At 44.5% G+C, this 24,391-nt stretch overlaps 1 protein-coding gene across 3 annotated transcripts in view; it reads left to right on the top strand.

Moving 5' to 3' along the window:
• The first annotated feature begins 1,134 nt into the window (after positions 1-1,134).
• The window catches only part of Utrn (utrophin), a 509,106-nt gene continuing 485,849 nt past the window's right edge, over positions 1,135-24,391 (top strand). For 2 of the 3 annotated variants that reach the window (XM_031380393.1, XM_031380398.1), the window contains exons 1-2: positions 1,135-1,863; positions 8,934-9,101. In XM_031380393.1, coding sequence (XP_031236253.1) covers positions 9,023-9,101 — 79 coding nt within the window. In that variant the 5' untranslated portion in view covers positions 1,135-1,863; positions 8,934-9,022. Of the gene's footprint in view, positions 1,864-2,359; positions 2,535-8,933; positions 9,102-24,391 lie in introns of those variants that run through there. The other variant, XM_031380394.1, reaches the window with a different exon arrangement.

The following is a 24,391-nucleotide window of genomic DNA, read 5'->3' as shown; positions in this document are numbered from 1 at the left end:
AATCAGAACTTTATAAAGAAGTCTCTTCCAGGACTTCCTTCAGTCCTAGACAGCAGTACTTAGAGACCCCTGAGGTTTCCAAATGATAATTAACGCAAGGCTAGTGAATTCTTTTTACTGGCTCATAAATTAACCCTTGGGTATTAAGGAAGCAGTAAGCCATCACCAACCTGCCTCTTTGTTTATGCTAGCTGAGGACTTTGGTTGCTATTTTTATTTTCCCCTTCAAGTGTTATCAGGAAAATGGTAATAGGAGCATGTTAGAATGAAATGTATAATAAAAAAGATGCATACATAACACAAATTTCATTTAGTCCCAAGATATGTCTTGACTAACCCTATTAACTTGCAACAAGTTCTGCAAACAGATGTAAGTTTGCTTGGAAAAATAGAAAATAAGTAAGTAAATAGATAGATAATAAAGGTTTGGTAGATGGAGCCACTGGTAAGGCCCTTGTTGAATACTAAAGTCTGAAGACCCGAGTTTGATTCCTGGATCCCTCATATAGGTGTAAGGTGAGAACTGTCTCTACGAAGTTGTCCTCTGACTTCATGTGAGCACTGTCACCAGTACTCCAACCCCACACATCATGTACACACACACACACACACACACACACACACACACACACACGGTAAAAAAATTAAAGGTCAACACCAACACTATTTGTGTATATGAACATATAAGGACACTTGGGATTGTTTAAACATCATTTAAAACGATGAGAAGAAAATTGTATAAAATAAATAAAATAAATATACCCTTGGATTTAGAATCCCAAACTCAACAACCTCAGTAAACTGAAATGGGATGAATTGGCCAGTAGGTTGAGATTTATGTAAAATAAAAAAAATTTAAAAAAAAGCACTTTGTTAACAGAGACCTAGTGTGTCTGGGGGGCGTGACACACATTTTCGGACAATTTGAATAAAGGGCATGGTGCGTGCGCGCGGTGCCTAGTCCAGCTTCTGGCTTCCAGCACGCACGGCTGGTTCCGGGATTCCCGCACCGCGCACCGCACGGAGCTGGTGGCTGCGGGCTGGGAGGGCGCTTAGGGCCAGCGCTGATTGACCGGGCGCGCGGTCAGGTGACCCGAAGCGCCACGTTCTGTGAGCCCGGCCGGTGGTAGCTTCCCAGGCTGGGGCAGGGCCGAACCCGGAGCCGAGGGAGACTGGTCTTTCCGGGAGAACAAAGTTTTCTGGCCGGGGGGCTTCGGGGGCGCGCGAGCGGCGAGACGGTGGGTCCGATCTGAGGGATCCACGGCTCCGAGGCTGGGCGATCAGTGTGGGGAGACGCGAGCCCCTTCCCGGGGTGGCGGGCTGACCCAGCAGCGCCCCACCCTCGCTCTCCAACAAAGGGGCCGGCGGCGGCCGGGGGAGGACCAGGAGGAGGAGCCGGAGCTGCGAGCAGCTCTCGCGCACAAAGTTGTGGAGTCGCCCTTCCCCGGAGGAGGGGAACGGGCAGCGCCGGGCGCGGGATTTCTCCCGCCCAGGGCCGAGGAGGAGCCCCGGGTTCCCTTCGCCGATCGGGCCACCTCGGGGAGCGGCGCCCCTCTTCTTTCGGGTCATTCCTGCAGAGGGAAAACTCCAGCGTGCGCCTGCCCCCAGGCTAGCGTTTGGACTGTTTTGTTTTTGGCGGAACTACCCGGCAGGAAGATTGCACAAGTCAGGGGGCGTTTCCAATTGGGTGTCAATTTTGGATTCCCCCCCCCCACCCTCCTTTGGATCTTGTCGGGATTTCCACGTTTCATTAAAAAAAAAAAAGAAGAAGCAAAACCAAAATTCTTGTAACGTCCAACGCAAGCTCCCCAAGACCCGAACACGCCCAGAGGAACCCTGGGGCCTCTGGGACTTGACTAGCAGGTAAGCCCATGCATTATTGAAGCTTCGAGCTGGGTAATGTGACCGCAGTCCCCGAGGGAATGGGGCGGGGGCTGAAAGGAGGTGGGACCTTTCTGCAATTCCACCGCTCCGGGTCCCGAAGAAGCTTGTACCCAACTTCTGCACTTTCCCTGGAAGCTCAGCGTCCCCTGCCTAGGCGGGAGAGAGCTGGGATGAGAAGGTGGGAATCTGTGCTGGTTGCCAAGGTCTCAAATTCCTAGGGCTAGTTTAGTGCTGTTGTCTTGTTTCTCTCTGAGAGGAGAGGGTGTCTGTCGCCTGTCCGTTTATCGCCGGGAGCGGGGCAGCAGGACTAGCGATCTCCAAGAGGGGACGTGGCCTCTTCAGAGAGCTTGTCACACACCTCCGGTCCCGGGAAGGCGGGGCCCGGGCGGTGTCTGGGAGGAGAGGCTGGGGAGGGCGGTTGTGCGGTGGGAGGGTCGGGGAGCGCTTCCTAGCTGGCCTCCAGGCTGGGGGCGTGCTCGACCTCTGTGTGGTTGCCTTTCCTGAGGGTGGGGCCCCAGTGTGGCGAGGTGGCCAGCTCCCGGCCTGCAGCTGTGGAGAGACTGAGGGGACAGGGGTACCTCATTGGTGCGCAGTTCCGCGCGACCCGCTGCTTTTCCGGACTCTTGGCATCCCTCACTGCAACTGACAAGGTAATTCATGCCCCTCTTTTGGCCTAAGTCTGAGGCTCTGCTTGCCCAAGGCCACTTACAAAACCAACAAAGGGCTAATTGTAGGCTGTGCAACTTTTAGAAGGCACATTGTTCAAAGAGACTTTTCAAGTCCCTAGATTCCGACCGGGTGGCGTTCCAGGGTTATTTCAAGGGGAGGAGAAAACGTGTGTGACTCTTCAGAGCCAGGGACCGGCTTTTTTACTCAAATTGGATCTTGGGTTTAATTCCGGGCCCCACTCTCTAGAGTCACGGAGGTAGCATCCTTTATTCTTCTAGTCTTCAGATCACCTGGGTCTCCAGGATCCGGAGAGGTGGGCTCTCCATGCGTTTAAATGGGAGGGTCTGCTGTGGCCAGAGCGCAGGAATTCCAGGAGAGATGGGATTTCCAGGGGGGTGGGCGCGGCAGCAGCCTCATCCATTCCGTTGGAACTTGCCCTGGGCCTCTGAAGTCAGACTGGACCTTCGGGGGATAGCTGCTGGTGGCGCTGGAGACGGCAGGCTGCTGATAACACCGGTGCCTGCCTGAGCTGGAGGAATTTGAAGCTCTTGAGGGTCGTTCAGTCCCGAGGACAAGGCAGTGAGAGGGGCATGGGCCATTCCCGCTGAAGTCTCTCCACCCCCCTCACCAGCGTTTATGAGACCTTCGAGTTAGCTTTACCTCTCCTTTGGGTGTTTACCCAAAATTTATTGCGCCTGTAAACAGCATTAATCACAGTGGCATTAACCTTCCCTGGAGCGCTTCCTAGTGTGAATGGCAGTTCTTGGCACTCAGCGGTTTCCTTTACAAGCAGAATGGCAAACTTGTTCCTCGGCTTCCCTCTCCACTATCCCCAGCATTCCTAGCTTTTGGTAACTTGTGAGTGACTAGTGTTTGCAGGACTTAGCTTTCCTCCACAGCTGCTTGGTTGAATAGTAGTTTATGATGACACCTTTTGAATGTTGTATATTCTTGAACTTTTGCCTATAAAGCCACCACCCTTGGCGTTCTGCTCTGATATAATTGAGAAGCATGCACGCTGAAGGGGGAACTGGTGCCTGTGGTGTGGTGCTTGTCGGTTTCAGTGGGGGAAACGTCACCATCTGTCATTTTGAGGGAAGAGAATGGGCAGCAATTGTATAGGAGCCCCATACAGCCTCCGGGTCATTCACCTCTAGTTTCTCCCTTATCGCGGTGTGGAGTGTGGCTCCTTCCATTCCACCGGTGTGGATGGAAGTGGAGAGTCTTTGGGGCACATTGTTACTAAGTAAGCTTTCATTCTATCCCCATGTAACTTGAACAGCCCATTATAGTTGCTGTAGCATTTTATTTATGTTATTTTGAGAAAGGGTGTCACTGTGTGGCCTAGGCTGGCCTTGAACTGGCATTCCTCTTGCTTCAGCCTCCGAAATAGCTGGTTATAGGTATGCACCACCACACCTAGTTTGCATCTGGGAGTTTGGAAGGAGGTCTCCTTAAACTTTCCAACATGGAGCTCCTGGGACATTTGTGGCAACAAGAATTGGTGGCTGTTAAATGATTTTTTTCTTTTCTTTTCTTTTTTCTTTTTATCGGATATTTTCTTTATTTACATTTCAAATGTTTTTCCCTTTCCAGGATGTTAAATGTTTTAAAGGACTTAGTGTGTTCCTTCTCATTCTTTTCTAGTTCATTGATTTTTTTTTTCCTGCTATGTTTTTGCAGTGTATAGTAGGAATTTGTATTTCAAGAAGACACGATTGGAAAAATTATCCCAAGGAGAATGGCAGAGTCAACATTACAGTGAAGAAGCATTATTGGCCCTATGAAAATGAAATGAAACCCTGTATCCAAGTTAACTGTTTCTCAAAATAAAATTGGTGTGTGTGTGTGTGTGTGTGTGTGTGTGTGTGTGTGTGTGAAAGAGAGAGACAGAGAGAGAGAATGTGTGCATTTTTAAAAAATGGCTCTGGTTAAGAGGGAGTCCAAGTTCACTTTCTTATGTCCATTTCTGGCCTCCTTGGGCACCAGACATTCAGGGCAGACATTCACACAAAAATTTAAAAAATGCATTTTTAGACATTTATTTATCGAATGTGTGGTGATCAGGCTCAGTGGCAGGTCTCTTTCTAGTAGAGTGGAAACATTTTTGAGAAGCCTAACTGAAGGTCCCTGGATAAAGCCACGTGTGAAGGAGTACTGGACTTTCAGAGGAACTTCATTCCAGGAAAGAGACTTTTTCTTAGGCAACCAGGATTTCCCATGATAAAACGTTTTCATATTCTGTGGACAAGATTTTGGTTCTCTAATACACTAAAGATGCACATAAAAGTTTAGAAGATCTTTCACACTTTGTACCTCAAGGTAGGAATATATTTGCTTTTGATTATATTCTTTGTGGGGAATGAATATAATCCCCGGCCCCCAAGTCTCATGTAGCCCAGGCTGTCCTCAAAATCTCTGTAGAGCAGAAGGCGGCATTAAACTCTGGCTTCTCCAGCTGGAGTTACTGGTTCTGGCGAAAGCTGCTTAGCCAATGGCCAGGCTGCCAGCCTTCCTCTCTGGTTACTTTTGACTTTAATTTTGTTTTTGTAGTTCTGGGGATCAAACCCAGGAGCATGCATGCCCAACCCAGGAGAGCATGCTACCATGAGAGGCACACCCGCAGCCCTTTTAGTTTATTTTTAATTTTTAGACAGGTAGCTTAGACTAGTTTGGGATTTACTCTGTAGCTCAAGCTAGCCTAGGATATTGGGAACCCTCTTTCCTCTGTCTCTTAAATGCTGGGATTACAGCTATGAGTCACTATACCCGGGTCTGTAAATTCTTAATAAACATAAAGTCATAATAAACATTTAAGAAGTTTTTTAATGTCCACTAAAGTCTGGGAGACTGATGAACCAATCTATATATTGAGAGGAAATGGTTCTTAAAGCTTTAACAATTTGCCAGTGTTCCTTTGCTTCAACTGCTTTGACTCTCATTTTGCTCTCATTAATGGACTCTACTCACTTCCTGACTTGCAGAAAGAAAAGTTATTATGCTGCATAATGTTCATATTTATAAAATAAAATAGTACTGTATGCTACAGTGAATGGATGTCGTATAATAGAACATGTAACTGTTACACAAATATGAAATTTAAAATAACAATATAGTACAATTCATTCTTCCAAGTAAGGACTGAGGCTGGAGAGATGGCTCCTTGGCTTGGAGCACTTCTTACTCTTGCAGAGGCCCCGGGTTCAGTTCCTAGCACCCACTGTGGGCAGCTCATGACTACTTGTAACTCCACTTTTAGGGAATGGAACCCCCTCTTCTGGCTTTCACAGATATTAGGTACTAACATGTACACATAGATAAAAATGCAGGCACTCATATGTACACATAAAAATAATTTTAAAATTGTAAAGAAGAACCACTAGAGAATTGGTGGTCCATTACTACCTAGAAAGGAACCCTAGTTCTGACATTTGCTTCTCTCTTTTTTTTTGATTTTGAGGTGGTGGGGGCCTCACTTGGTAGCTCAAGCAGACCTGGAACTCAGTGATTTGGTCATCTCAGGGATTACAGCCTGGCTCTGACACGTGGTTTTTTTTTTTTTTTTTTTTTTTTTTTTTTTTTTTTTTTTTTTTTTTTGGTTTTTCGAGACAGGGTTTCTCTGTGTAGCCCTGGCTGTCCTGGAACTCACTCTGTAGACCAGGCTGGTCTTGAACTCAGAAATCCGCCTGCCTCTGCCTCCCAAGTGCTGGGATTAAAGGCATGTGCCACCACTGCCAGGCCTGACACGTTTTAATGTGTGAATTAGTATACTTTTTCTGCAGATTACTGTTTGATGTCTTGACTATGATATTCCTAAGTAGTGATTGAGTTCATTGGCGTTCGGGCACTCTTAAAGGGAGGTGTGGTCAGGAAGGGACAGATGCTGAACTTAAAACTGACCATTGCTTTTTTCTGGGCAATGTGATCCGGGAAGGTTGGGAGCAGAATAGAACAGTGCTCGCTGACATTCTTAGTGAATGGGTGCTACTGCTGTCTTCAGTTCTTTAGGCCCTGGAGATATTTCTCACAGTTACTGAAGATTAGATTGTTTTATCTGAGAGGTACCCATGTACAACAGAGTTGGTGTGATGAACCTTCCAGAATAAAGTTTGTATGGGTGGGCAACATGGTTATGTCCATTTCTACATATCTACAAGACATACCATCCCTGAGATCCAGATCTGTATTTCCAAAGGCTCCCCTTCCCTTATTGTGTCTCAGGAGCAACTTACACTGAGAAAATCCAAGTCACACTCATTCCTCTCTGCAATGTCCTCAGTGGTTCCCAACCCAGTGGTAGTTCATCCACTTCTGAACTGCCCAGTGCCGGCTGAGTCACTCAGCATGCTAGTATCCTCCATCTCTAATGCCAGGGCTGTTCCTGAGTCTTATTGCCCTTTTATTTAATATCCTGTGTACCCATTCATTTTTCAATGGATTACATGGAGGTCACAATCATATATTGCTTATAATATTAACAATGTTATAACAGAAAGATTAGCATAACAGATACAGAGCTGCTCCTATTTTCTTTATAACACTTACTTCTTCTGCCTGTGTGTATCTTTGGATGTATGCACATGCATATTGATGTACGTATAGACATTGATGATCCCGTCACACTTCATCATGTCTCCCTACAATCGAAGATATTCTCCTACCTGACAACACTGTTAACTAGTCCTGAAGTTTAACATTGGTATAATAATATTGCCTAAAATAAACTCTGAAATGTTTTCTTTGAAAATTCAACTTGGGGTAGTATTTTGTGGTCAGGTCTCTTTAGTCTTGTTTAATCCATGAAGCAGTTCCCCTTTTTCGAGTGGTTTTTGTTTGAGTGGCATTGGGCTTGTGGGGTGTGTGTGTGTGTGTGTGTGTGTGTGTGTGTATTAGTAGTTTGGAGGCCAGAGATTGGCATAGTGCATCTCCTTCTAATGTTTCCACCTTATTTTTAAGATAGGATCTCTCGTTGAACCTGGGGCTCGCTGATTGGCTACGATCCTTCTGTTTCCTGAGGAAGTAGTTGGAAACAGGTATTGCTGGCACATGCCCATACCTGCTTTCCTTTTTTCTTTTTATAAAATATGGATATGGGGGGGGTTGAAGTCAGGTTTCCATGATTGTACAGTAAGCTCTTTACCCATAGAACCACCTCCTAATTCCCTAGGCCCTTTTGTTTTGATACCCTTTCCCAGCTTGTCTGCTCATGATAAACCTGTGTTTGATACTCTGACAGAGATACTCAACAGATGGTGCACTCTGTTCCATTTATCACCTGAGGCCCCACTGATGGCCTTTGTAAAGTCTGGTCACTGGTCAATCTTGGGATTATTTTCCTCCAACATAGTAGTGTGAAACAATTTCAGACGCAGAGAAGAGCTGAAAATTTTCCCTTTGACATCTCCTTACTCATGACCTAAGTCCTTTAATGAGCATACTGCTCTAATCTACTGTAGTCCTCCGTGCTTCCTGAGTTACTCTGGCCTACTGACAAGCCATGGTGTGAGCAGGCCTATGTCACCTCTCTGATTGTCATTGTCCTCAGACAGGTATCCAAGTCTCTCTAGGAATCTCTGGCCCCAGCTTCCTTCCTTACCTGTGTGACACTTCCTCTTGGCTCACTGTTGTCCAAAAGCAGGACTCAGCGACCCCACCCCCAAGTTCTCAGCGGCGCTAATATTTCACACACCAAGCTCTTCTCCTTTTGACTTCCCCTGTAGCGAATGAACTTCTTTCTCTCTTTGAAGGATAGGCCCTAATGTCATTTCTTCAAGAAGGCCTTCTCAGTGGCCCTGGGCAGGTCGGATTTGTCCACTTTTTGACTTTATTACTTTACGTTTTTCTTCTGTACTGTTGTCAATGATCATGGTTGTTATGAAGTAATGAATTTCTTTCTGTCTGCGAAGCTTAGTGTCCATAAGCCTCACAGTGGAAGAGGCAGTGCTAAACAAAGTCTTACATGGTGTAAGCTCTGTAAGCTTTCCTGGTCACTATGTAGCTGTATATTAGACTATATGGGATTGGGAGTCCTTGCCTCCCCATCCATCCCAGTACCCGTGCAAATGCCTGGTAGGCTTGGCAGCCGGCTTGTAATCCCAATATGTGGAATGTAGATTCAGGAGAACACTGGGTTTCAAAAAGAGACCCTGCTTTAACATAAAAGATAGAGAGCAGCAGTTGAGGCAGACACCCAAATGTCAACCTCTGACCTCCACACGCGCGCGCGCACACACACACACACACACACACACACACACACACACACACACGCATATCCACCACTTTCACATATGTACACAGATATATGCCAGAAGCAAAGGAAAAAAACATAAGGAATATGTTTCTGTATTTCTAGTCAATACTTTCTCTTTTCCTCTTAGGTATTCATGCTAGCCTGGACCATTATTCAGAGTTAGTCTTCAGAAGAGGATCTGGGAAAGCCTTTGGATTATATTGAAACTCATCCAAGATGGCCAAGTATGGGGACCTTGAAGCCAGGCCTGATGATGGGCAGAATGAATTCAGTGATATCATTAAGTCCAGATCTGGTGAGTAATGAAAGTCCCACTATGGATCCTTCTGGATAGACTATGTTGAAGACAGAGGTTTCTTAGCTTGTTGTGCATTGTTCCTAGAAAGTAAACTTCTTCCGAGAAACTGAAGTCTGCGTCGTGACTGTTGCTCTGTCAAAGGTGACATCCAGTCTCTGTGTGGCCTAGCTACTCTCCCAGCCTGCCCTTGTTACACTGTGTGTGCAGTAGCTTTGCTGGGAGAAACTCCTGCCTGCTGCCTGCTGCTGCACAGTTATGATGTCGATAAGGTAGACAAGCATAGTTTAACATTTTCTATTATTCCCTCCAAACAGAGAGGAATCACATGCTTAGAGTAGCGCATACCATAGTTTCTGGCAGAAAGATCTTCTTGTGGTGGGATTCCAGAACCTTCTACCTACCAACCACATTGCTGTTGGGTGCTAACACTGGCATGTGACCTTCTCTCTCCTTTTTGAAATGTCAACTTCTAAAGATCCAGTTTCCCCCAATGTGATCAAATCAGGCAGACTAAGACCGACAGATGACTTTCATGTGAACATTTGGATTGGAGGTCTTTAGATGCCACCCCGCCCCCAGCTTATTATATAACCACTGCTTTTCAATTCTGGTTCTCCAAATGAATCAACTGGGGATTTTTTTTTTTTTTTTTTTTTTTACAAATGCAGATGTGTTGGCTCTGCTCCAAACCCACTGAATGAAAATTTCTGTATTTTTTAAAGAGCTTCAAACATGGTTCCAAGACAGGCTCAAAGGGGAGATATTTTTGAGCAAGCATGGCCTTTCTGAGCTCGAAAAATTATATAGAGTTCTGTCCTGGCTGCAAACATTGTCCTTTTGTAACTCCAGCATTATAAACATTACTTTCATGTCACTCTTAAACAACAAGAACAACAACAACAAGAACAACAAGAACATCAAATAGAACTCCAAGGTGATATTTCCTGTTGGAAATGTCTGTGTGTGATGGTAAGAGCTCATTTCTTAGTCAGAACTGCTAAAATACATGCAGGAAATGAGATCTCAGTAGGATACACCTTTCCCTTCATGAGGCTGCTGGTGCTGGTTGGTAAACCGTCTGGATGTTCCAGATATGGCTGCCGCTATGCAGTGTTTTTCTGTAGCTTTAAGGACTCTTTGGGAGGTGCGTCGGCATGTCCTGTGGTGTATGCACTGTGAAGTGTACTCTGAGGAGGCTGTGATCTCCTAAACTTCATTTTAGGGGTACAGAATTCATATGTAGAAATGTGGAAAGTGACAGGAAAGTAGAAGAAAGATAATTAAATGTCTCATATTCTATGAATTATGAGAACAGGTGATCCTTAGCATCTTTCCGAGTCAACCTCTATTACATTAAGACCTAGGATTTTGGTGTAGGGAGGTGGCTATGTGGGTAAATGCTGCAGAAGCCTAATGATCTGAGCTCACTCCTCAGGACCCCAGTAAAGAAAGGTAGAGGCGAGAACTCTTTCTACACAAACTCCTTGTATTCCATATGTGCACAGTGGCAAGTGCGTGAACACACATGTACAACAATAGTCAATAAAATAGACTAAAAAAACAAAGACTCTAGATATTTATCACTGGTTCTCTGTTTTTGTCCACTAGAATATAGTTATGATGTAAAAATTTAACTTTTAGAGTATGTGCTGAGTATCCACACTTCCAAACTATCCCTCAAATTTAGAATGGCTATTTATAAAGGTTAATAAGGTTCATACACTGCTGGGGTATAATTTGTTACAGTGTAGACCTTTTGGTGTTAGGGATCGTTTGTTTTACAAATGTGGTGGTGGTTTGAATAGGTATGCCCCCCCTCCCGCCCCCAGACTTCAAGGTTTGAAGATGTGGCCCGTAGGGAGGGAGTGGCACTATTAGAAGGTGTGTCACTGTTGGAGCAGGCTTTGAGCTCTTCTGTGCTCAAGCAACACCCAGTGTGGCACACAGTCTTCCTCTGCTGCCTGTGGATCAAGATGTAGGACTCTCTGATGATGGGTGTGATGCTTGGTACATGGGAGGTTGTACTGTTAGGAGGTGTGATCTTGTCGGTATAAGTGTGTCACTGTGTAAGGGGGCTTAGAGGGCTCTTAGTGCTCGAGCTCTGCCCAGTGTGAAACGAGAGCCTCCTGGCTGCCTGCAGAAGAGAGTCTCCTTCTGCTGCCTGCAGATCAAGATGTAGAATTCCCAGCTCCTTCTCCAGCGCCTTGTCTGTCTGCATGCTGCCATGTTTCCTGCCATGATGATAATGACCTGAGCCTCTGAAACTGTAAGCCAGCCTCAGTTAAATATTTTCCTTTATGAGAGTTGGCATGGTCATTGTATCTCTTCACAGTAATAGTATCCCAATTAAGACAAATATTATTACATTTACCTGTTCCTTGGTGTGTACATGGGGGCTTGGATGCCCATGCCACAGCAGGCCTGTGGAGGTCAGAGGACACATTCTGGGTGTCATCGTTCTGTGATGTACCTTGTGCATTCAGGAGAGCAAACTCAGGCTGTGTTGCTTGTTGAGCCATTTTGCCAATCTTCTGTACTGCTTTTTTTTTTAAATAGAGAACATCAACTGGTCGAATGACTCTGTTTGTATAGTTTCTTCCTAAGCAGAAGATACAAATGTACATTTAAGAAGTTAACTGTAGTACTATTTACAATAGGAAAAAAAAAAAAAAGGAAAACACCGTAAAAATCCAACTTGGATATGAGTTAGGTCATTGTTGCCTGGAGGGTTTAGAAATGACTGCCAGTTCTTAGGTTGGTACTATTTTATTTAAAGTCTGTGTTCTTAGTCAAATAACTCTAGAAATAGCTAGGAGCTTACTGTTTCTTTACTAGGATCGCACAGCTGTGTAGATTATGCAGAATCCCATGTGGAGGTAATTAAGATAGAGCGCATGACTAAAGTAGCTATGTGTTCATAAGAAGTGATGATATTGAGGTATGTGTGTGTGTGTGTGTGTGTGTGAGTGTATATAAACATTACAAACATGGAGGATGCTATTGATGAATTGTTAAGTGATCATGAGACAGGAGGCTGTTGATGTGAAAAGTACCTTTTAAAAGATTGCCAGTGAGAGCCTGGAGACGGCTCAGTGGCTAAGAGCACTTGTTGCTGTTCCAGGTGACCTGGGTTCATTCCCACAACCTATATGGTGGCTCACAACCATCTGTAACTCCTGTCTCAGGGTAGCTGATGCTCTCTTCGGACCTCTGAGGGCAACAGGCACTTACAAGGTGCACATGCATAAGTGTAGGCAAAACACTTATCCACATAAAATAACAAGTAAAGTAAGTCTAAAAGCAATTGTTGTGTCATGGTGGCACACACCTGCTACCCTATCACGTGGGGGGCTGGAACAGGGAGATTTTGAGTTTGATGCCAACCTGGGCTAGGAGATTCTGTCTCCAAAACAGGAGTTAAAAAAGATGTGAGACGTATCCCAGCATCCTCTTGGCATTTGGGATAGTGCCTTTTCTTTCTGTCCACATGTGTTTCCCAAAGCTGCTTGATGGACTTGTATTACTTAATTCTTACATTTTTAAAAACCCTCAAATAAGCAATTACTGCCAGTGTTATGACTGTGCCCTCCCTTTGAGTGTGGCACCTACTTCAAAACATGACGAAAATTTAGCTCCTGTATAGCTGAGATATGAATCACGTTCCTCTGGCTGGATTGTGTTGTAAAAGCTGGCAGATAAATTTGCATTTGAATGAGTCTGTGAGTCATCCCTTTGCTTTCTGGTAGCCATACTCTAGATATTTGTTTATGGCAAATGCTTAGTACACAGGGTGTTATCTTAGGATACTCCAAAGTTTACACATTATTTAAGAGACTTTTAGAAGTCTAGATTAAATAGTAGGAATGATCCATATGCAGTAAATAAATTTGAAAGATCTTTACTGGATATATTCCGTGCTGCATATTAGTTTTCTAGTTTTTAAGAAGGAATGTTCACCCTGTACCTGTTGCTTATAATCCCAGCATTTTTGAGGTGGAGATAGAATCAGGATTAAAAGGCCTTAAAAAAAAAAGGCCATAGCAACATAAAAAGAAAGAGAGAAGAGAGAAGAACTCAAGTGTGGTGGCTCATGCCTGCAATCATACTATCTGGGATCCAGCCTGGGCAACTTAGGGAAATCCCATCTCAGGGAAACACCCCTGCCTCCTATAAAGGATAAATTTCCTTTCTATTGTGCAATTAAAAGACTGAAATAAAATTGAGAATTTTATACATGCATATAGTGTGTTTTGATCAAATCTACCTCCAATTCCCTCCATTGTGAAGATGTTTCCCTTCTAGTCCCGTCCAATTTCAAGCACTCTTTAAAAATTATCAATCTATCTATCTATCTATCTATCTATCTATCTATCTATCTATCTATCTATCTATCTACTTTTGAAACAGGGTGTGGTGGCTACTTTTGAGTCAATTTGACACAGGCTAGAGTCATCTGAAAGGAGAGAACTTCAATTGAGAAAATGGTTCCATAAGATGGAACCATAAATGGTTCCAGCTGTAGGGCATTTTCTTTATCAGTGATTGATGTGGGAGAGCCCATTGTGGATGAACCATCTTTTGTGGGCTGGTGGTCCTGGATTCTTATAAGAAATCGGGCTGAGGAAGCCAATTGGCAGCCTCCCTCCCTGGTCTCTGGTCGCCTCCTGCCTCCAGGTTCCTGTCCTGTGTAGGTAATAACCTTGACTTCCTTTGGTGATGGACTATCATGTGGAAGTCTAAGCCAGATAAACTCTTTTCTCCCCAACTTGCTTTTGATCATGGTGTTTCATCACAGCAGTAGAAACCCAGACAAAGACGTAAGGTCTCACGTCTTTGTAATTGTGGCTTGCCTGGAATTCAGTATGTAGACCAAGCTGGCTTCAAACTCACAGAAATCCACCTGCCTCTGCCTTCTGAGTGCTGGGATTAAAGGCATGTGCCACCATGCCTAGCCTTTACTTTTAAAAGTAGGTCTTTGGGAATTTCATACAATATATTATAGTCATATTCTCCCCCTTCATAAACATCTCTCAGATCTACCCCTTCTTCCCTACTTACACAAATTTGTTAACTCTTTTTTTTTTTTTAATACACCAAATCTAGTTTGTTTTTCTATATACTCTAGAGTGGCTATCCACTGGATGGCTTGGTTGACCTAGCAGGGGAGTGTTGGTTTGAAGGACAGTAGCTCCCATAGGCTCCTGTGTTTGAATACAAGGTCCCTAGTTGATGGAACTGCTTGGGAAGAATCAGGAGCTTTTGCCCTTGTTGGAGGAGCTGTATCACTGGGGGTGAACTTTAGGGTTTCGAAAGTCTTAGCCCAATACCAGTATACCTCTCTCTGTTTCCTACTTTTGGATCAAGATGTGAACTCTCAGCTCACAAAACTAACCACGCACGCAAGCAAGCAAGCAACCCACCAGCCAAGCAACCTACTAACCAACCAGCCAACCAGCCAAGCAACCTACTAACCAACCAGCCAGCCAGCCAAGCAACCTACTAACCAACCAGCCAACCAGCCAAGCAACCTACTAACCAACCGGCCAACCAGCCAAGCAACCTACTAACCAACCAGCCAGCCAGCCAAGCAACCTACTAACCAACCAGCCAACCACTTTGTGCCCTTGTTTCATCTCAAGTTTGTACATAAGATTTGTAATTCTGTGTTTAAAAGCTATTTTGGCCATCTGAAATACCTAGTGCAGAGTTCTTTGCGTATCGCCTCCAGGACTCCGATTAGGGACTATGAGGGAATGAAGACAACAGAAAAGCTGGGATTTTGTGGGATGTGCTTACCGTTGTAGCCTAGCGTGTTTATTTTATATAGTTTAACAGGGAGGTGGGCTTATCACATACACCTGGAAATAGAGGCATGTTTAGCTAAGTTTGCTAGGAGCAGTCACTGTAAGGGATCAGTCTTTAAGACTGTAAACATTGGAGCAATCAGGAGGTATGGGAGACATTTCTGCACACACTGTCAAGATCCACAATCCCATTTGAGGAAGGCCTAGCCATCCCTTTGAGTCTCACCCAGGGAAGGTGTGGCCCGGAGGCTGAGGCATGGCTGTGCCCATATTAAGAGCACATTCACTCTGGGCTTCACTCTCGCCCTACAACTAAGTGGTCAAAGGTCGGCGTTGGAATAGTTTGAAGAACAAAAGCCACATGCTTTGTGGTTGCCTTAGATGTGAGAGAGAGGAACTGGCGGGCTTATGGCTGTGGGTCACTTTGTAGAGTGCTGGCCTAGCATTCCTGAGGCTCTGGGTTCAATCCCCACCAATACATAAACATGTTGTGATGGTCCACATCAGTAATTCCAGTGCCCAGAATGTGGAAGCAGTGGGGAATCAGAAGTCCAGGGTTATCCTCAGCTTGTCATGACACACCGATGCCCTGTCATGATACCCTATCTCAAAAACCAGCAAACCAACCGGACAGCCCCACCCCCACCCAATCAAAAACAAAGGAGAAGAGAAAAGAGTCTAGAGAGCATTTGTTGTCTACTGGGCTAGGGCTTGGGGTTGCTGACAGTAAGCCTTCGCTGGCTGTTAAAGCACTTGGGAGAAGGTCATGAGCAGTGGCTGTAATAGGGACCGCTTAATCTGTGTCACTTGGAAAGCTTAACAGGTTTATTAAGATTTTAAAATGGTAGTTCAAGAATAATTTTCAGAGGAAATGTGTTACTGGTGGAGTGTGTGGTTTATTAACTTTTCTTTGGGACATGATGAAATATGAAAGAATAGGGTGGGCATGGACACACACACACACACACACACACACACACCCCTCTTTACCTCCTGTGTGCTGGGACTGAAGGCTTGCTTCACTGTGGCTGGCTGCCTCCTTGTTTTTTTTTTTTTTTTAATCTAATTCTGGGTTCTAATTGTTGAGGAAATTAGTGCCCATGCAAAGCTGAGCCTGTGATGTGATACCCGGCCTCTAATGCTAGCATCTTATAGGTGATGCTGATGCTGACTCCTGCATCGAAGCTGCACTTGCACAGGTGGCAATCAAAAGCCATAGAGGAGTAATTTGTTACTCTAGTCTTTTCTCTGTTTCAGTAGGACCTTCCCAGGTGCCTTTGCACATCCCCTTTTCCTTTATCATTTTCTGGTTCCCTGTCATTTAGATCGATGCTTAAACGCAGCCTTCATTGAGTGGCCTTCCCTGTTGACTTTGGAAGTCATGTTTTTTTATTTGTTTGTTTTTGACCTACACTTTTTCTTTATTCTTCTCTTCTTTTCTTTTCTTTCCCTATGCATTTGAGAAAAGGACTTGCTTCATATCCTAGTCTGTCCTCAAACTCATGAACCTCCTGCCTCAGCCTGCCAAGTGCTGGAGTTACAGGTGTACACACCACACCCTGCTTAGTCACCCTGTGCTGAATCACTGCTTGTGAGTTCTCTGTGTCTTACTTCTCAATATCTGCTACTTTGCTTGCATTTTGTACTTGCTGATATCTTTTTCAATGCAGCTTAACTCTGTGTGACTTGGGGAACCAGTACACCTCTGGCATCAAGCCCAGGGCACAGTGGATTGTAGCCAAGTGATAAGTACTTACCCAGTGAAAAAGGTTCCATGGCTTGGAGATTCAGGCGCTGGGATTTGAATTCAGGTTCAGGTTAGACTGGGGAAATCTGGAGTCTGAATTCTGCACAGTCCTGTGGCTGCTGGGAGGGTCCTTATTTTATGCTCAGCTCTGTTCCTTGTAAGTTTTCTGGGTGTTAACTGTGCACAGGTCCTTTCTGTCTCCTCTGTTCTCCCTACTGAGGGTGACCCTGGGTGAAGTCTGGAGCTGCTTTGGTTCCCTAGTGATATCGTAACCCACATAAGAGACAGGACCTGCTGCTTCTGGGCTGCCTTCATTTCTATCTCTGTTCTGTCATTCTCTTCTGGGAGTTGACAAAGGGGATAACACTGGAGGACAGACAGTCCTTGGGACGGAAGATGAGAGACTGACACTGCTTCTGACGTGGATTCTCTTTCTCTCTTCCTCTGATGGCTGTTCAAGGCTTTTAACTGGCTGGCAAAGAAGGTAGGATTTCAGATGCACTGACATTTGGCACGGAGTAGGCCCTGATCTGGTGCCCAGAGAGGTAACTGTGCTATCGAGATGTGTTGGGAGGGCAGAGGAGCCCTTGAAACTGAAAGAAAGCAAATTCCTTTGCTGATGGTTTACCCCGTGTTACATTATAGCTAGCTTACTGAAAACATGCCCTGTGATGTCTGGTGTAAATTATAGCTGCCCAGCAAGGTCCAGTGTGAGGGAATGGATGAGGAGGTTGGCTTTCTCCATTGACCTTTCAGACCTCTTCAGACAACACAGTGGCTAAGTCGCGTTTAGGGAGTGAGTGGTCTGCTTTTTAAAATGTTTTACATTTATAGTAGTGTCCGTGAGAAATTTTTTTCTCCACAGTTTAAGGGACTATGAAAAACAGTTTCTTGCTTCTCTCAGAGCTTTCCTTTGCTGAAATATCTGTACTTTGAAGGGAAGCCTTTCAGCAGGCTTGGTTTTTTTCCACGAGCCCTTGGGACTTGCCTTGAGGGACAAACAGGGACCCTGGTGGAAACTCAAGTCTGTTAGAGATCGGCAGTCTTGGACCAAGCCAAAAAAAGAAAATAAAAAAGAAAAGTATTACCTGTGTCGTCACCTCATGAAGCTGAGGAGGAGCGATCTAAGATCTTGTCTGCGCCAATATTCTAGCAGAGGCGGTGTGTTCATTATGTAGACAGGACTGAAAACTCCATTTGATTGAACCTTATTTGAACCCAGAAGTTTGCACTAGATGCTGATATCATGATTTTCCTTGGGAACAAGGGAACACCGGAGATCATGCAGGCAGTTGTAAACACTAGTTAATGTTTAATCTAAAGCAGTGGAGAATAGGATGCAGGTACCTAGAGCCCCTCCCTCCCTCTTACACGGTGTGCAGAAATACTCATTTACTATGTTGTTGTTTTGATATGCATTTTTTAAAAGTTAAAACTGCTGAATGAGAGCTATGCTCAACTCAGTAGTTGGAATGTGAGCCAGTGTGAGATTTTGTGCACGTATGTATACACGTGTGTGAGTGCATAGAGACCAAAGGATGACCCCGGGTGCTGTTTCTCAGGAGCTAGCAACCTTTTTTTGTTTAAGAGGGCCTCTCACAGGGTTGGTGCCTGGCTGGCTCCTGGTAGTCTGCTTGGTCACTGAGCCCCAGGTATCTTCCTGTCCCCATCTCCCTAGTACTGGAGTTAAACATACCAAATGCTGCCACCATACTAAATGTTTTTAAGGCAAGCACCTTATTGAGGGAGCTACAGTATGATAGAGATTTACTCTTGAGACGATAGCCTGGGTACCAGACCCAGCCTTTCAGAAATATCAATACTCCACATGGCAGCACATTAGAAAGGTTTGGTTTCCTTACTATGATTTTTGGTTCTACAGTATTTATGTGGAGGAGATAGATTTTGAGATCGATATACCCTGTCAAGGGCAACTGTGAATTGCATTATTTAAAGTAAATTCTGTAATTACATAGCTCCATGTATGTTCTCTTATTGGGAACACTGGGCTTTGAGCTTCCGGCTGTGCGTCAGAGTCACCTTCCTGGATTCTGACTCAGGAATTCCCATGAGCCACGAGGGATTTTCCTTCCCTCGGGCACTAGTGCTCATGGGCACTAGCCTTGGCTTAGATAGTGAAAGTCAGGCTTGGGAGGCTCAGCCTTAGAGAGTGGCCTGAATTCCCCTGGAGCTAGGAAAGGGAGAGTCAAGTGTTGTTTATTTTTACTCAGAAACATTTCCTGGTAAATAGATGTAAAAGGTAATGGTTTTCATAATATTGGAATTTGATTTTTCTGGTGCCTCATGGTTTGGAGTTTGGGTTTGGCTGAGAAGAGGTGAAAGTGGCTCAGGAAAGTGGGTCAGGGGAGGGCTGACGGATGCTGCTTCAGTCCTGGGGCATCTGAACTAGGCTGTCCCTCCCAAATACTGAATAGGGTGTCTCTGTCCCCTCTGTACAGTAGCCATGCCTCAGCGTGGTTAACCCCTTCCTTTCTGAAGCCTCATAACGCACCTGCCCTGAGCACCAGAGAAGTCATGGACTGCAATGATGGCTTCTCTGTGAAAACTTTCTTCTTTTCTTTGTTTGTTTGTTCTTTTGCTTTTAGATAGGGTTTCGTTGTTTATTTCTGACCATCCTGGAATTGGCTCTGTAGACTGGGCTGGCCTCAGACTCACAGAGATTGCTCTGCCTTTGCCTTCCAAGTGCTAGGATTTGTGTTGTGTACCTGGCTGGCTACCTGGCTGGTTCTCTCCACCCCTACTCCACCGCTGTGCCCCCTTTTGAGACAGGGTCTTATGTAGCCTCAGCTGCCCGGAGTTCTGAGAGAACAAATGTATGCCAACATGCCTGATTCATGGAGAACTGGAGATTTCTACCAACTGAGCCCCTTCTCCAGCCCCTTAATATGAACATATAGTTTCTAAGACATTATTTCCAAAAAGGGTGTATTTGTCATTGGTAATGGGAAAAGAAAAAAAAAATCTGTGTTACTTTCTTAATTTTCTTTATACTCACAGAAAAGTCATAAGTACATTTGCCTCTGCTTTGTAAAGTCTAAGGTAGTGTTTGGCATTTCTGTTTCCTTTGAAATGAAGCAGTCTCTCTCTCATTCTCTCGCTCTTTTCTTTCTTTCTTTCTTTCTTTCTTTCTTTCTTTCTTTCTTTCTTTCTTTTCTTTCTTTCTTTTTTTTTTTTTGGTTTTTCGAGACAGGGTTTCTCCGTATAGCCCTGGCTGTCCTGGAACTCACTCTGTAGACCAGGCTGGCCTCGAACTCAGAAATCCGCCTGCCTCTGCCTCCCAAGTGCTGGGATTAAAGGTGTGTGCCACCACCACCTGGCCTTTTCTTTCTTTCTTAAATTTATTTATTTATTATATACAAGTACACTATAGCTGTCTTCAGACACACCAGAAGAGGGCATCAGACCTCATTACAGATGGTTGTGAGCCACCATATAGTTGCTGGGACTTGAACTCAGGACCTCTGAAAGAGCAGGCAGTGCTTTTAACAGTAGAGCCATCTCTCCAGCCCAGTCTCATTCTTTCAAAACCAGTGAATTTTAAGAAAGGATGATTTGTATGTCAATGGATTAAAGAGTTATAAAGGGACTGGAGAGATGGCCCAATGGTTAAGAGCATTGGCTGCCCTTCTAGAGGGCTGGGGTCTGATTCCTAGCACCCATGTAGTGGCTCATGGTCACCTGTAACTCTAGATCCAGGGAACGCAATCCCCGCTTCTGCCCTTCATGGGCATGGCTTGTACATGATTTACAGATACTCACACAGGCAGAAGCACCTATACAGACGGGATAAAAAAGGATAAAGGGAAGGAGGGGGAGTTAAGTGGATGGTGACCATGGTAGCATGTTCCTTAGGTATCTACAAGAACATCCCGGAGGGCTTGTAGTATCTTTATGTTTCGAGAATCAAACTGAATGAAATCAAACCAAACCCCAAATCTTGTAGACCTCTGCAGGAATACCACTGAGTTCACCTGTTAAACATCTTTGAAAGTTTAGGAAGTAACGTCAGCTTATTCCGGGATGACATTGTTGTGTTTCTGTGTATGGAATTTGAGCACCCCCCCCCCCCCCAAATTTAATGGGAGCTGTTTCCTAAGCACTTAAAGATGGATATGTGAAAGGGCACAGTGGGTTGGGCCTGAGTAGCTTTCTGTCAGTCTGTGATGGGGACACAGAATTTTGTGCAGACATTGGCTACATTGAAGAGTGGGGCAAATCTTAACAACCCATTTAGGAAAAGCCATATTTAGATTGACTTAAAAGAAAGAGACCACAAAATAGAACCAATAAAACCTATCCCAAACAGACTTGATTTCCAAATGATACAGGATCCAGTTGTCGGTGAATTGTTGTCTTGTCTTCTGTGAAATGATAATGCTTTTTGAAATTTACAATGTAAATATTGACTCAGAACTGAGAGGATGTTCCTGAATTTAATTAGTGTGGAAGATTCCTGGCTTTATCCCCCAAGCCCTAGCTTGCAGTGAGCCCTGAATCAAGCTCTGAATGTGTTCTGGTCTTTGTATCTCCATGTAGTCTCTGCAAATGTTTAGAGGATGCCTTACTGTAGAATGTAGACACAGAAAGTCGTCATGCAGTGCAGAATAAGAGTTCTTTGTAAAGATAGCAAGGAAAGAACACTAATCTCACTTTGAAGTGGGAATAATCATCTTGGACAAGTAAAATCTGTAGGCAAAAGAGCTGGGAAAACTATTTCAGCTCAACTTTAAATGAAGACTAGGCGTGTTTAACCTGATGCTGCGAAGATGATGTCATCCTGTGTTACCGAATTCATCTTCAGCAGAGACGCTGGAGTAAATGCAAATTAAAAATAAATTGAGAGCAGATGTTGAAGAATACCTTTCATTTAGGGAATAATTAAGCAGTGGAAAGGTCATTGGAGTTTAGTCAATAAAGCTGGGATGTGCTGAAGTCCTAATTACTCAGCTAACAGATGCCCGCTTTTGGTTGCGCTCTGCTGGGGAGCATTTGGGACTGGTGATTGGAGGACGCTGTTCCTATCTGGTTGGATGGAAAGTTCCATCTTCCGAAGTTGTCCATCCAGTGGACTAACTTGAATGTACACTGTGTGAGCAGTAGTTCATTAACTTTCAAGCAAAACAGAGGAGCACCTTTCAAAGCTCTTGTAATGATTAGGAGCTGTGTACTGCTGATGCTTATGTTTTTGGTTTGGCAAAATATATAGTGTTTTGTCACTGAAATCTTGCTATGTGTCAGGTGCTTAGACCCTGAAAAGGGTGGCAACTTATAGAAGAAGGCGTTAGGGTTTTTAGAGGGTTATAGTCTGAGACTGTCTTGCTGGGGAGTGTGGCAGCAGGCGGCCATGGTGCTGCAGCAGAAGCTGAGAGCTTACTTTTTTTTGTTTTTGATTTTTTTTTTCCTGCAAATAGTTGGGAATGACTTGGGCTTTTGAAATTTTAAAGCTCCCTGTTTTACTGGCTGGTCTTGTGTGTCAACTTGACACAGGCTGGAGTTATCACAGAGAAGGGAGCTTCAGTTGGGGAAGTGCCTCCATGAGATCCAGCTGTGGGGCATTTTCTCAATTAGTGATCAAGGGGGCTAGGGCCCCTTGTGGGTGGTGCCATCCCTGGGCTGGAAGTCTTGGGTTCTATAAGAGAGCAGGCTGAGCAAGTCAGGGGAAGCAAGCTAGTAAGGAACATTCCTCCATGATGCCTCTGCATCAGCTCCTGCCTCCTGACCTGCTTGAGTTCTAGTCCTGACTTCCTCTGGTGATCAACAGCAATGTGGAAGTAAGCTGAATAAACCCTTTCTTCCCTAACTTGCTTCTTGGTCATGATGTTTGTGCAGGAATAGAAACCCTGACTAACACACTCCCTCCCTCTCTGCCAATGACATACCTCCTTCAACAAGTCCTAATCCTTCCCAAACAGTTCTACTAACTGGAGATTAAATATTTAATTATATGAACCTATATGAGTCATTCAAACCACCACAGGAATCTTGACTGTTTTCTCTAGTAAATTATACAGCATATAATTGATAGTATTGAGGGAGCTAGAGAGTGGTGATTTGCCAGTTAAGAACATATACTGCTTTTACAGAGGACCCAAGTTCAGTTCCCAGCACCTACAAGGGATGACTCATAACTGATACACATATATGTACATAATTAAAGGGTATTTTTAAAACTTCTATAGCTGTTTTTCATATTTTATTCCTTTCATATTTTCTGAGGTTTTAGGTTGGCCATGGAATGAGCACTAGAGAGGTAATTTGAAAGAAGGAATACATTGGGAGGTGGGGCAGTGAGTGGTTTGGGAGGCTTAATATTTGGGTAGGTCAGCCAGGTGTGGTGGCACACGCCTTTAATCCCAACACTTGGGAGGCAGAGGCAGGTGGATTTCTGAGTTCGAAGCCAGCCTGGTCTACAGAGTGAGTTCCAGGACAGCCAGAGTTATACAGAGAAAACCTGTCTCGAAAAACAAACAAACAAACAAAAATTTGGGTAGGTCATTGACCTAGATTAGAGGATGCTGTTTTACAGGTAAAATGGTAAAATGTAGTTACTCACAGGCTGGGGAGTAACTCAGTATGAGGTCCTAAGTTTAGGTCCCAAGTGGGGACAGTAGGGGCAGTAGCATTTGTATCTATGACCCCAGTGCTGGGGGGTGAGGCAGTCTCAATAGTCAGTCAACAGTTTACACCAAATTGGTGAGCTGTGGGAGGAATGAAAGCCTTGTCTAAAACTATTTGGTTGAGAATGATAGAGGGGGACACTTGATACTGACCACTGACTTTGTCTCTCTGTTTCTCTCCCTTACTCTGTCTCCTCCTGCCTCCAACCCCCATATATAGAGATGCATGTATCTTTGTGTATATATATATATATATATATATATATATATATATATATATATATAGTTAATTAGCCTTTTTATTGTTTATTGTTTTTGTTTTGTTTTTTGTTTTTTCTTTTTTCTTTTTTTTGAGACAGGGTTTCTCTGTATATCCCTGGCTGTCCTGGAACTCACTCTGTAGACCAGGCTGTCCTCGAACTCAGAAATCCACCTGCCTCTGCCTCCCAAGTGCTGGGATTAAAGGCATGCACCACCACTGCCTGGCCTTTTTTTTTTTTTAAATTGAAGGTCCCTCACTGGTCCTGCTTCCATGAGTGGCCAAGATCAAGGGAAAGGGGGGGGCAGCCATCTGCTGCAGGAAGGGTCATTTCCGAATTTCATTTACACACAGAACTGAACAGTCAAGCACAGAGTCAGTATTGTGGTTAGAAGTTGGCAGCATGGGATGGGGAAGGATGAGGAGTAGGGGCGTCTTTAAAAAAATACAAGCTCCCCCCCTAAATTGGGTACCTAAGACGGGACTTGGTCTCCTTCAACCCAAGAGGAACCAGAAGATCAAAAGCAGTTTGGGAAGCCCAGAACCGGGATGGAGGGAGAAGGATGGACGATCCAGGGGTTGGGAGGGATGTTTGGCAACTGGGGTGAAGGGATAGCCTTTCCCCTGCTGAGATCCCCCCAGCCCCTCTGGTCTGGCAGGAAAGAGGCAGCCTGCAACACCCCCTTTGCTAAAAGTGGCAAATAATCAGACATAAATTACTAATTAACAGCCTGGTTCAGGTTTTAGTTATTTATGTTTTAATCAGTGAAACTTGTGCTGCATCAGGCTCTGGTAGAGTTGGTATCAAAATCTTTTTTTTTTTTTTTTTTTTTTTTTTT

This window comes from Mastomys coucha, unplaced genomic scaffold (assembly GCF_008632895.1).
Source record: "Mastomys coucha isolate ucsf_1 unplaced genomic scaffold, UCSF_Mcou_1 pScaffold2, whole genome shotgun sequence".
Lineage (NCBI taxonomy): Eukaryota > Metazoa > Chordata > Mammalia > Rodentia > Muridae > Mastomys > Mastomys coucha.
The sequence above is the reverse complement of the archived record's forward strand: the minus strand, read 5'-3'. Positions and strand labels throughout refer to the sequence as shown.